Here is a 13,772-nt window from a genome sequence, read left to right as displayed (position 1 = left end):
AGTGCTGACATGTCATGGAGTTGTTAACCACTGTCATAAAACAATACGTGTACTAACTGTTTATTAAGAGACTATCTGTTCTGAAAACCTTCATCTAAACTACAATAAAAAAAAAGAAACAAAAAAATTATTTCTATTCATCTTAACCATATTAACATAAAAACCACAGAAGCATCAAATGGTCTTTAAAATTGTCCCTAAAGAGACACAGAAATACTTTGTAGTTTGGAGAATCCAGACACCACAAAATACCTATGTGCAAAAAAAATATTTAAGTTTTATACCTATTAACACATACTCTTCAAAAAGAAAAAAAGAAAAATATTTTATTGGTATATATATTCCATTATTTAACAATATTTTTTAAACCTAGTCCCTCCCATCTTCCACTTATGATATATGCTGACTCTCTCAAAGATTTACTGTTTGGAGGCTAACTTTGTTTTATCCAATAAAATAGTTCACAAACATTTTACTTCCATTTTTCTAATTTCTTAGAACAAAAGAAAAAAGCAAATTCCTTCACCAAAATAGCAAATGACAAAGGGCTACACATGAACGTTTCGTATTATTACTTTAATAATCTTGTGAAAAGCAAGGGCATTTCCCATTTATTCTGGTGGAGGAATAGAAGCAGCAAACATTAGACTACCATTTGATGTCTAAGTCAGTCTTTGGCAAGAAGTACTTAGGAAGCTGACTGAACTCCCCCACCTCCTGAGCCGCAGAGGTCAAGAACTCTTACTGAGCATCAGAGGGCATTTAGATGGCACACGACTTTAAGCCTTCATAGCCTTAGACAGCTGCCATCTCTACGTGAGTCTTTAATTTCCTTCCTTCTTTGGACTGAAGTGTTCTAGGAGGAAGAGAACCCACACGAAGCCCTCAAATCCTATGTTGCAACCACAGCTGCCCTTTGTCACACCCAACATCCCCACATCCCCACTCTTAGCGTAGAATTCTAACTTACAAGTTATTCATTTATATATTACAGCCTTAGTACACAAAATGATATCCTTATATCCTTCAGAGGGATGATGCAGCTCCCTAAAGACTTGCTGCCTGGGACTCATAAGCTGAATGACTCCTTATTTGTCCTAATTATGTTTTCTTTATGGATTATAACTAGATTTTAAGAACTGCTTTGACATCATGAGGAGAACTGATTAACACTTTAAACAATGGATAAGATGGCTTTGTATTCTGGATGCTTAGCCTGTATTACCCAAACTTAAATCCAAAGGAGCCAGAATTTCTATGTGAAAAAGCACCTTACTTGAATCTCTAAATTATATAATAAAGATTACTTTAAGAATAGTGATGGGAACTTAATGGGGGAAAACATAAATTATCAGAAGCAGGTGTCAAAGGGGTAGAAGGATCAGACTTCTTAATTAGACAAACAGCAGTCATTTGAGCTAGGTTTTACTTCTTAATACATTTCTGTACTCCAAGTAACAATCCTCAGGAAAGTTCTATAATAAATCTAAATATCCAACACTTTCCTTTATGTTAGGTTCACTAGTTTAACAAGAATTTTATTCATTTGTTTCATCATCTGAAACCTTCCAAAAACCTCTTCAGATCAGTGCACTGTGGTAATCACTGTCTTGTACAAATAAATATCTTTAAGCTGAAATGAGAACTCTGTTAAATAGAACTCCAATTCAGAAGTGCTTTGCTTCCTTAGAAGCCAAGGCAAAATACTTCTTTGATCTTCTGAAATTGAACATACTTCAATATCACTTTTGAAAAACTTACGTAAGAAAGAACAAGGTTTAATCAAATAAATTTTAAAAATTTTAAATCATCTGACTATAAGATCTTCAGGACAGATTTCATCTCTTTAAGTAGTCGTTAGGGACACCTTATAGTAGGTGGATAAAAGCAAACAAGGCCTAGATCCATTAAAAGATATTCAGGCCCCACTTATTTCCCATCGCCATCTGAGTATTATAGATGACTACGGCAAGTCCATGTCAACAGTGCTCAAGGATTCAGTAAGAGACTCAGAACCGTGGAGTGTCTGACTGAACCACTGAGCACTAAGAAACTGAACGGGCTACAACTGCCATTCAAAATCCTCTGACAATCGTTCAGGAGTTGCTCAATACATGGATAACTACACACTCACAGCTCTAGGGAAGCGCTTTACAGAACCAGGCTGTTCATCATGACCAGGGAACGTAGTGGATGCTGGTGTCTCAGGTGCATATTCTCAGCACTGGAAGCAAAGAATCTGATATGAGGTTGTTTGGGTATTCACATAAATTAATCAAGAAAAGTAGACAATACTAATGGAACATAGTGTCCACATGACATTAAACTTCAGGGCAAATTGCTGGTATCCCAGGAAAGGATAATGACAATTTCTGCTCCTGTGACACTTGGACTTCCTACAGAGATTAATTAGTCGTTGTCTTTTTTTTTTTATTGCTCTATGATTTAATAAACAATGTGCAAATTAAGGGAATGTCCCCTTATACAAAAGGAGATTGTTTCCAGAATGGAGAATTTACAGAGACTTAAATAACTTTTCCTTAAAGAATACAGGTTTCCATGGTGATGAAATACCTGAAGGCTAATGAGTTAATATTAAGAAGGTAACTTCTGAAAGATTTGGCCCTCCACCCACCTATAATACTGACAACTCTAGAAAGTCAAATGAAAGAAGCCCAAGTCTTTATCATTTAATCACAGGTTAATGATTTTGTTATGGTTGCTCTTGGAACAGGAAAGAAAAGTCAGTTACCAACACTGGGTGAAGAGAGAGGAAAAAAAAACCCTGGCAGATTAATTCTGGGTCAGGAAATTTTAAGTTCGCAATAAGAAAATGCCACTTGAAATAAAAGTAAAATATCTGTTTTTAATACAAATTTGATTCCACAATATACCCCCTTCTGATCATGATTCGATCATTAGAATCTTTTATCACTAAGCGATGGCCGGGCACCAATCTAGGTTTCTTTGGGTCTTGTAGATTCTGCTTTATGGGGTACTTTTTTATGAAACAAATGTTGTTTCTGTTGGTTCCTTAGCTTCTTCTCTTCGTTCTTCCTTCAGTCAGATGGAGACCATTTGCTATATCTTAGATGCTGCTCGCAAGCTCTTAAGACCCCAGATGCCATGCAACTTAGTAGCCTGATAATAAAACAAAGGATCAAAATGAGGAGAATGTATAAGCCAATGGTTTGAAAGGCTTGTCTGACCCACAAACTCAAATTTCCTAACTACAAAAATAAATCCCAAGAAGCGGCAAGAGGAGTATCAGCAGTGTATATTACATCTCTAGCATGAGCTTCTGCTTGGGTGTCACTGATATATACACAACAATTTTCTCTTACCAAAGCACAAACTCCTCCTTGGGAAGCAAGTAAATAATCAAGAGCTAATCTATTTTGTACTGTCATCATCTTTATCTGTGTTATTTCAGTAGAGAGAGGATACAGCATCACCTAGATTATTAACAGACCTATTTAATTCCAGAGCCACCTTGTCTAACACCATTTGCAGTCTTAAAAATTTTTTTCCCCACTCCAGCAACTATGGAGACTATGCTTGCTATAGTACAGTCAATTAACACTCCTTTAGTCAATGGTTCTTCATTTGATTGTTATTCAGTTAGCTGTTTGATGGCCTCTTTTCGGTCACTATCAATCTTAATCTCTCTCACATTTCTAATCCTCCCTGATGAGAGTTTTGCATGAAATGAAACATGAGGCAGTCCATAAGCCAAGTAACAAGTTCCAATCCAATTTGATGACAGGACTTTACACGCTCGGCAACAACACATGAAATACACCTACTCCTCACTTATCGACTATCTTATTATCCAACATGTCTGTATTTACAACAACAGTAAAAACACCTACTATCCTACTATTTTGTGCGTTAATGACGTACATCTGGCAGTAACGAATGCTGAGGTGTGAGGCGAGAGTAACACTGGCTGTGATGATATATTAGTTTTCTTAAGTAGTTTAATCAGCATCATCTCTGAGTCAAATTTTAGATTTAAATGGCAAAACAGGCTCATCAATAATTAAGTCTTAGAGCATACTCAGATTAACAGCATTAAATAAATGCTTGTTACAACACAACTCTACCAGTCTGGATTTATACAGAACAGCCAACCAAGGCCTGTATGATAGGGAAAAGGAAATGCTTTAACACTTCAGTACTGCAAAGCTTCAAATGATGCAATAAAGCTATAAGGACAGAAGCAGACTGACTCCCCCTCCCCCGCCACCACCCAACATATACACACAAAGGACAAAGCAGTCAAGTCGATTTTAACTCATAATTATCCTATAGGACAGAGTAGAACTGCCCATAGGGCTTCCTAGGCTGTAATCTTTACAGGGACAGATCATCAGGTTTCTCCCACGGAGGGGCTGGTGGATTCCAAGTACCAAACTTCCTTTCGGTTAGAAGCGTAGTGCTTAACCACTGCAACACCAGAACTAAAAGGGAGCTTTGTTGTTCATGTAGCCCAACCAATCTCACTTGACAGATGAGGAAATAAAGTCCCAGAAAAGGTGTCCACAATGACCTAGGCTAGGCTCTAAGCTCAATGTTTCCACTCCATCCTCACTAGACCAGGGTGCATTCGAAAAATAAGAAAAAAAAATTGCCATTTACGTTGTTGTCTGACTCATGAGGAGCCCTGGTGGCGCAGCGGTTAAGAGCTACGGCTGCTAACCAGAAGCTCAGCAGTTCGAATCCACCAGCTGCTCCTTGGAAACCCTATGGGGGCAGTTCTCCCAAAAATCTTGGGAACCTTTCTTTCCTTTACTCTCTAGGACTGAAAGCTAAACAACCTAATCTTCCAAGAGGTCCCTACAAAAACCTAAATTCTCAAAAGTGAACACAGGCCCAGGAGCTTGTACAAAGCCAGTATGATGTCACCACAGAAGCACACAGCAATTAATTTTCAAATCCTTTTCAAAGACATCATTCCCCAAAACCACAGCTCAGGGGAAAAAGGGGTCTGAACTCCACATCAGATCAGCGGGATTGTGCCAGAACTAGAAGAGCCTCAGACATGAAGCAAATCAGACTTTGCAATATTCCAAAGAAAGAGAAATTCCCTATCAACCACAGGAAACTTTTCCCAAAAGGTGTCAAGGTTGCTGAGAAAGGAAAGACTGTCATTATATCTATAAATTTCATTTTGCCGGTCTTAAATTTTTTTCAGCTACCTTTAGATTTATTACCCACTCCCACCCCACCAAAAAAAGGAAAAATGTCACTCAGGGGTCGGAATGGGGACAAGCTGGGAGAAGGGCATGTTCGGAAGGTAGCATCCCACTTACTAAGCTAAATGAGACTATAGAGGGCCCAGTCTGCCTTCCAGTAGCATCCATATCCTAAGGCTGCATGACACATACTCTACATAACCCAGAAATGTCAGACCTTTTTTCAGGCTACCAGTAGGGTTTTGTTGCAGAAGTTTTCTGGCTTTTTCCTTTTATATTTAAAATCTTTCTCATGTGGTATGATTGCTAAGACTATCAGGAGGAAAAACAAATGCTAAACCAAAGATAATGCACAGGAAGAGATTAAACCAGTAAATTAGCTTGAAGGACTTTTCTGTATTAAGTAGAAAGCATGCCAAGTAAGTTGCTGGAAGTCTTAGTGTGACAAATTTGGCTTGATTCCTTTTGGTTGCGCATACAGGAAGCACTACATAGCGCTGCTTCTAAGCCATACAACTTTAGACCATTTAAGACAGTTATTAAAACTAGGCTAACTAAAGACAAGAAACAAAGCTCAGATTTTTATCAAACTTTAGAGATTACAAACTTTTGAACACTCAACTCGTACATTAATGACATCACAGACCTAAACGTTTAAGCTTCAAAAGAGAAAGATAAGAAACATCTCATTTTCGAATGCACAGATTTTCTTTTAATATAAATCTTTAAAGCTCCTTTCAAACAAAACAGATACATTATAAAAGCCTAATATTATTGGTATAAAAAATTACTAAACTACTGGAACCTTTATCCATTGCTAGTGGATTATAAAATGGTACAGCTGATGTGGAAAACAGTTTGGCAGTTCCTCAGAAAGTTAAACAAAAATATCCTAAGATCCAGCAAATCCACTCCCAGGTATATACCCTCACGACTTGAAAGCAGTAATGCAAACAGATACTTGTACAACAATGTTCACTGCAGCACTATTCACAATAGCCAAAAGGTGGAAACCACCTAAATATCCATCAATAGATGAACGGATAAACAAAATATGGTACATACATACAATGGAATATTACTCGGTCATAAAGAAAAATGAAGTTCTGATACACGCTACAGCGTGGATGAACCTTGAAAACATTACACTGAGTGAACTAAGTCAGACAAAAAAAGGACAAATATTGTATGATCCTACTTACATGAAATATGTGGAATAGTCAAATGCACAGATCAAAGTTTATTAGAGGCTACCAAGCGGTTACCAGGGTCTTTGTTATCTAGTGCTGCTGTAACAGAAATACCACAAACGGATGGCTTTAACAAAGAGAAGTTTATTGTCTCACAGTCCAGTAGGCTAGAAGTTCAAATTCAGGGCGCCAGCTCCAAGGGAAGGCTTTCTCTCTCTGTCGACTCTGGGTGAATGTCCTTGTCATCAATCTTCCCTTGGTCTAGGAGCTTCTCCACGCAGGAACCCTGGGTCCAAAGGACATGATCTGCTCCCGGTGCTGCTTTCTTGGTGGTATGAGGTCCCCCGTCTCTCTGCTTGCTTCTCTCTTTTATATCTCAATAGAGACTGGCTCAAGACACAATCCAATCTTGTAGATTGAGTCCTGCCACTAATCTTATCTCATCAACATCAGAGGTAGGATTTACAACAAATAGGAAAATCACATCAGATGACAAAATGGTGGACAATCACACAACACTGGGAATCGTGGACTAGCCAAGTTGATACACATATTTTTTGGGAGGACACAATTCAATCCATGCCAGGGAGTTACTGCTTAAGGGGCACTGCGTTTCTATTAACCGTGATGAAAAAAATCCAGAAACAGCGGTGATGACTGCACAACATGATGAATGTAATTAACGTCACTAAATGGAACACGTAAAAAATGTTGAAATGGCAGATGTTTTGTTATATGTATTTTTACCACAATTAAAAAATTACTATTTTAACCATCTTACAAGGTTAGTTTGACCACAGCTTTATAGCAGTAACTTTGTATTAAAGCATAATACAAATAAAGAAGAATGTACCTACAAAAAAAAAAAAAAAACTTACTAAACAGTTTCTTTCCAAGAAGTTACATGATCAGTCAAGTACTCTGAAGTAAGCTTGAAAGTGATCATTTTAAAAGAACCCCCAAGAACATTTTACCATTTCAACAGCTAAATAAAAGTCACTGAAAAAAGAAAAATTAAACATATAATGAGTGATTGCATATTTATCTGTAAAATGTCAAATATATCTGCCGTGCCTACTATTCCAGAGTCCCTGGGTGGGAGTCTAAACCTACTTCATCCATCAAGTACTAGTAACCTTATACCATAATACAAATCACCAATGCTCACTGAGCTCTGTTTTCTTATTCAGAAAGTGACAGGATCACACTAAAAGAGATCTGAAGTTCCTTTCGGCTCTGTTACTATGATAAGTAATATTTCACACTTGTTCTTAGTTGCCACTGAGTCAGCTCCGACTCATGGATATCTCATGTGTAACAGAACGAAATGCTGCCCAGTCCTGTGCCATCTTCATGATCATTTTACACTTAAATTACTGCTATTATCGATAAGCAACACTCCACATTACTAAGTAGTCTCACTATAAGCTGGCAGTCCCAAATGGATGATACCCCACCTTTTCCAATTAAACTGATATACTACTACCTTTGTAGGCCTGTTTACTGACCTTTGACGTATGCAAAGCACTGCTGCATATATCTTCAGGGTGGGTCAATGATTAAATGAGAGTCACATTTTATCCCTTATTTATCATACTAGTGAAATGAAGTTCAGATTAAGTCATTTACTAACAACTCACAGCTGATAAGAGTAAGAGCTGGATGCAGAAAGCACGTCTTCAAACTCAGTCCAGTGCTCTTTTCAATTAGGTATTGTGGAATGTCTAATATGGAGATGAAGGGAGTCCTGATGGCACAGCGGTTAAGTGCTTGGCTGCTAACCCAAAGGTTGTGGTTTGAACCCACCAACTGCTCCGCGGGAGAAAGATATGACAGTCCGCTTCCGTAAAGAATTACAGCCTTGGAAACCATAGGGGAGCTATGAGTTGGAATCAATTCCACGGCAATGGGTTTGGTTTCTTGGTAAATATGGAGATGTAACAGAGCAAATTCTCACTAACATACAATTTGCTGTGGTAGAAACAAAGGCAGTCATCAAATCCAACACATTTACTAAACCACTAGGCACTCTTCTTTCTGGGTGATAGGGATACAGCAATGAACAAAAGAAAAATCCCTGGCCTCATGGAGCTTACATTGTTTGTGGGTGGGGAAGATCTCAGGGCATATTATAGAATTAGGTGCTATGGAGAAAAAAGAAGCACAGAAAGGGGATAGAGAGCATGCATTTGGCAATCTGCAGATTTTCTTCTTTTAAGCCAAACTAGATGCCATTTAAAGAACTACAACAGTAATGCATCTGAAGTAGTTTTCCTAAGCTTTTCCCTCAACAGGGAACATTCTGGATACTGGGAAGATCTGGCCTGATGATTCCAATTTGATATTGATTGTTCAAACCCCTGAACAGCCAGCTAGGAAGCTGTTTGTCACATTAGCAAAACTCAATCGAAAGGTGGGGGCTTTTTCTCCCCATGTTTAAATCCACAAAGGAAGACGGCAAATGGGTTTACAAAAGAGAGCCACGAGAAGTTACAAGACCACTTGAACTGTTTCTGAGTTAGTACAAATGTCTCCTAATGCAAAGCTTAAAATGTAGTTTGTGTGAAGTTCCGCTAGGACAAAGCAGTAAGAATACAGTACATATCATTTTGCTTTTTTTGACCTGTCAATTCTAATGACATTCTCTACCATTAATGTATATCCAACTAGCTTACCAGACAGTTTCTGCAGCTTTTGTTAGCATTTTTAAATTATTATTATAAGAGCACCCCAGTTTGCAAGAAAATTGCTATAAAAAAAGATACCAGTCTCCTGCAAAACCTGATACACTTGTATAAACACTGCCTTAACAACCTATAATTAACCTGGTTAGTTGAGCTGGTAAATCAGGTTAAGCTTTGTTTTCCTCAAGTTTAAAAATGACCTTTTAGTCGCTAAAATCTCATGATTCTCGGGGTTGGAACTGCATCATGAGAATGACAGTAAGTCTTTCTTAATTCGCTACACTTTTAACATGTGTCTATAACATACAGCCCTTCCTTTAAACGGAGTTTCCACAAGAGAATGAGAGTCACGTTTGACAGGCGTTCAGACCTCCACCTTCGGGTCGAATTACCTATCCTAAGAAGAAGATCCAATACGGTTTCCCGCTTCTCACACCCCGCGAGAACGTGTCTGTTTTGACTTGGCGAGGAAGGGCGCTCTCCGGTCCCGTTCGCAGCGCCCAGCCCTGCCCGAAGTGGATCTGCAGGCAAACCGCCGGCAAACTTCGGCAGGGATCCGCAGGCTGGGCCCAGGCAAGGGGGCGGCCCTTCCCCGTGCGGCCCCGCCCTGCCCACGGGTGCGGGTCCCGGGCCGGCCCAAGACGGCTCTGAGCAGACTCAGTGACTCAGAGGCCCGGGCGACCGCGACAGCGGTGGGATCATGACGAGGAGAGAGCGGGGGGGTCGCGGTCCGGGTCTGGGTCAACTCCGAGGGAGCGCAGGGATGCCGCGGAGAGCATGGGCCCAGCCCAGAGGCGGTCGGACCGACAGGACTGTCCCGAGGGGCGCCGGCAAGTAGGGCCCGGCCCGGGGTGTCTGCCTGGAGGGACAGGTGGCTGAACCGCGGCTAAACAGACCCCGGCGGGTGGAGGTGACCAGGGGAGCCGGGGACACGCCCGCCCCGCCCTGTCCCCGGGCTCCAGGCAGCGCAGCCCCGCCCGGCCCCGTCCTCACCTGATGTATGGGCTGGCCGCCGCCAAGATGTTCTTCTGCACCGGGATCTCCTCCCCGTCGAGGACCAGGTGCGCGTCGCAGAAGCCGGACTCCTCGCGAAAAGAGCTGAGCGCTCGCAGCAGGCGCGCGGCGTGCTGAGGGTCAGACACCGCACTGCCCTCCGCCATCGCGCCGCTGCTACCGCCGGCCTGCGCCGCCCTCTCCTCAGCCCGCCGGACCCCTCGCGCCCACCGGTGCCCGGCGCACGCCTCGTCCGCACCTCCTGCCCGCGCGCCCGCCCGCCGGGCCAGACTCTCAACCCTCGGAAGACCGGCGGGAGCCTCAGGAACGCGCCTGCGCCATCCACAGCTCGCCGGGCTGGAGCCTTTAAGAAGCCGTGGTGTTACGTCATTTCTCTGCGACGCCCCCGCTCCCTTCTTCTCCTCCCTCTCGCCCTCCGTCGCCGGAGGCAGCCAATCAGAAGCCTCCTTCCTACTCGAGAGCGGCCCGTTGCTGCTCCGAACCCTCAGAGTGCTGTGGGTAGAAGTCGAGGGCCGAGAGTGATTACTGCAGCGCTGGAGGGGTGTACAGGCAGGCTAGAACTCTGTGGTTAAGCGCGTGGGCTGTGGAGCCGGCGTGTCAGAATTCGAATCTCAGCTCTTCCGCTTACGAGCTGTGTGGCGATGGGTAAGGTGCCCATCCTCAATTTCTGTATATGCAAATGAAGATGATGACTTCTTAGCATTGTTGTGTTAGATAACGCATGTGAAGCAAGGGATCAATAGGAGTAGCTTGCATTATTTATGAGAGAAGAGTTTATTAGGTAAGAGCACGAAGGCCTGAGAAAGCAGGGCCTGAAAAGAGCATTTTGGTTGCATGGTAGGGAGAAGAGGTAGCAAATGAAGCTGGAGAAGTAAGCAGGGGGCCTTAGATTGTGAAGGGCTTCTTTGGCTGTGATAAGAAAATTGGTCGTGATCCTGTAGGTGTTGGGAACCATGGAAGAGTTTTATAAAGACCGCTCAGCTGTTGTGTGGAGAATGGAGGTGGAGGGCGGTAAAGGCGAAAAGATGGTTGGATATTACAGTACTTGAGGGAAAGGACTGGTGGCCTAGATGAAAGAATGATGATGGAGGTGGGTAAAAGTGGACGACTTAAAAGGATAGACAAAATTTTGAGGGAAGGAGAATCCAAGATAATGTTCTGAGTTAAGTGACTAACTGTGTAGATGTTGGTACCTTTCAGTGAGAGAGAGGAAACGCTGGAGGGATGGGAGGTAGAGAGGCCATAGGTTCAGATCTGACCAGGTTCTCAGCCCAGGCAAGATCAAGGCTGTGATAGAAAGCAACTCTGGATCAGCTCAGTTTGCAGGGCAAGCCTCAAACTCTCTGGGGTTTCCCTGGAGGTTGCTGAGGGAACATGGGAATGTGGAATGTAGCTATTATTCTGTGCAAACATTAGGTACTCGATAAGCTTCCAAAGAATTAGCAAGTTTATGAAGACCAGGGATCAGAAGAATGTGGACAAAAGGTCAGCATTCCAGACAAGGCAGGGTGGAGTTTTCATTGAATCAGCCTCCTTCAACCAACTCAAAGGCTCCAAAGAAGTCTTGGATCTTTACCCTGTATCAGCCAAGGCTTTGGAGTCACTGACAGGAATCAGAGTGTGTAACTGCTTTCAGGGCAGAAGAATAATTGAGAAGGATGCTGTTGTGGAATGTCCAGACATTTCCAGTTCCTTCTTCAAACTACAGGTCTGTACTTATGGATGAAATGATAAAATGTCTAGGATTTGCTTCAATGAATGGAAGTGGGTAGGGGTATAGATAATCATAAATGGCCATAAGATACTAGTTGTTGAAGCCGTTGTACTATTCTCTGTACTTTTGTGTATGTTGGGAAATTATATAATGAAAGCTAAAGAACAAATGAGCAGCTCAAGCTTATCTTCTCCACGATACCTGCCCAGTTCCACTCCCTGGGAGCAGTCAACACTCCTTTCTCCAAGTAGTTGCTGTACTTTGAACCATGGCTCTGTCAGGAAACTCATTGTAATGGATTTATTTTATGGTTTATCTTGGCGTCCAGGTACCTATCACAGTGCCTGGCACATAGTAGTGCTCAGTGACTGTTTGATGGATGGAGGGATTAAAACAACTGACTACCAGCCACTTAACAAATGTTTTCTGAATTGTGTTCTCTGTTCTTAGTTAATTTCAGTTGGTCTTTTTTCCTCAACTGGGCTGTTGTTGAGGTCAAAAATGATATATATAACGGGCAGTTCTCTGCACAATGTTAAGTATTTGCTAAATACTTATTGATCAAATGCTTGGAATGCTGGTCTATTCTTCAGATGTCAGATGTTCAAAACAAACAGCTCAAATAACAGAATCACAATGAGGTAACCACTTCCCAGAATGGGAGTGTTGCCTTAGTTGAAGTATCTGGAGGTGAGTGGGGATTAGTCAGGCAGGCTCTTCCTGGTAGAGGTGAACCTTCTCTGTTGTTTTGACAGGAGGGAATGGGATGGCCTGGGCAAAGGGTCAGAGACACACCAGCGTCAGTCGGGGGAAAGGTAGTTGCTGGCTTGAGTGGGTCACCTGTGTAACAGGCAGCTAATCAACAGAAGACCTTATATACACTTTCACTACCACTCCCACTGTTTCTAGTACTCCCACCACCTGCATCTGTTTGTTGCACTCTTTTTCTTCAAAACCCATCTCAAGCATGACCTTCAGGAAACCTCCAACCAGCTCTCCAGGACAAAAGAGGTCAGCCACCTGTGCTGTCGTGCTATGCCATGTTCATGCTTTCTGTGCTGCACTTATCACACTGCACTGTAATTTACTGGTTTATAATTCTGTTCCCTTATTGGATTGGGAACTTATATTTATCCACATTCCCAGAAATTCCCATGGTACCTGGCACTTAGTAGGAGCCCCTGGAATGCTTTGCACAATTAGAACAGCTGTGGCAGGTCAGGTAAATGAACACAGCAGGCAGGGTGTAAGACAATAGGGGAATGTGGGGATTATGGGGAGCTGAAGAACACGCACCCTGTCTAAAGTGGGCAGCTGCCCCTCAGCTCCAGCTGATTGTTCCATTGGGATAAGGACCCAGTGGTGCCAGATCTAACCACTTTTCAAGAATTCTGAAAACTCAGATATATATGGTGAATGTCTTAGTTTTTCAATATTAGCAACTAATTCCATTTGGGGGAAAATGCAGCATGGATCAAATAAAACATGTCTGCAGACAGGATCTGGCTTTAATTCTTCTTAACAGGTCATCCAAAAACCATTTCAGTTTACAAAGAAGGGCATTAACAATCAAAAAGATGCTAGATCTGAATAAAAAATCTGTTGGCTTGAACACAGGGTGCCCCAGGAAAACTCATCCTGGTGCTTTGGGAAAGGGAGGGGGACACAGGTGTGGGAGGAAGGATTTGGGTGGCAGAGCCTACCCTCCCCACTGCTGCAGGAGCCACCCCTGGTTGGGCCATGTACTGTTTTGCAGCCTTTCCCAATATTGCTCAAACTGAGCTTCCCTTGATAGATTTCTGCCCATGAGAACAGTGTATTGAGTGTTACTGTTTTGCTGCGTTCCATAGATATCTGACATCAACTGTAGTTGTGAAACATGTAATCTAAGAGATCAGATATTGCCCTAGCAGTTTCAGTTTCTGCTGGTTTAGAGGCTAAACAACACTCAGAGAAAGGATTTCTTTCTTTT

The 13,772-nt window shown here is 42.2% G+C and overlaps 1 protein-coding gene across 2 annotated transcripts in view; it reads right to left on the bottom strand.

The window, feature by feature from the left end:
• Positions 1–10,428, bottom strand: part of GAN (gigaxonin) — an 83,536-nt gene extending 73,108 nt beyond the window's left edge. The window contains exons 1-2 of one of the 2 annotated variants that reach the window (XM_023732533.1): positions 10,325–10,356; positions 10,066–10,199 (exon numbers count right to left, since the gene is read on the bottom strand). Coding sequence is in view for 1 of the 2 variants with exons in the window: in XM_004377715.2 (XP_004377772.1) it covers positions 10,066–10,232 (167 nt within the window). In the remaining variant the exon portion in view is untranslated. Of the gene's footprint in view, positions 1–10,065 lie in introns of both variants that reach the window. The other variant, XM_004377715.2, reaches the window with a different exon arrangement.
• Between the last annotated feature and the right edge of the window lie 3,344 nt (positions 10,429–13,772).

This window comes from Trichechus manatus, unplaced genomic scaffold, assembly GCF_000243295.1.
Source record: "Trichechus manatus latirostris isolate Lorelei unplaced genomic scaffold, TriManLat1.0 scaffold00053, whole genome shotgun sequence".
Taxonomy (NCBI): domain Eukaryota; kingdom Metazoa; phylum Chordata; class Mammalia; order Sirenia; family Trichechidae; genus Trichechus; species Trichechus manatus.
Note: the sequence above shows the minus strand (reverse complement) of the source record. Positions and strands in the feature narration are given on the sequence as shown.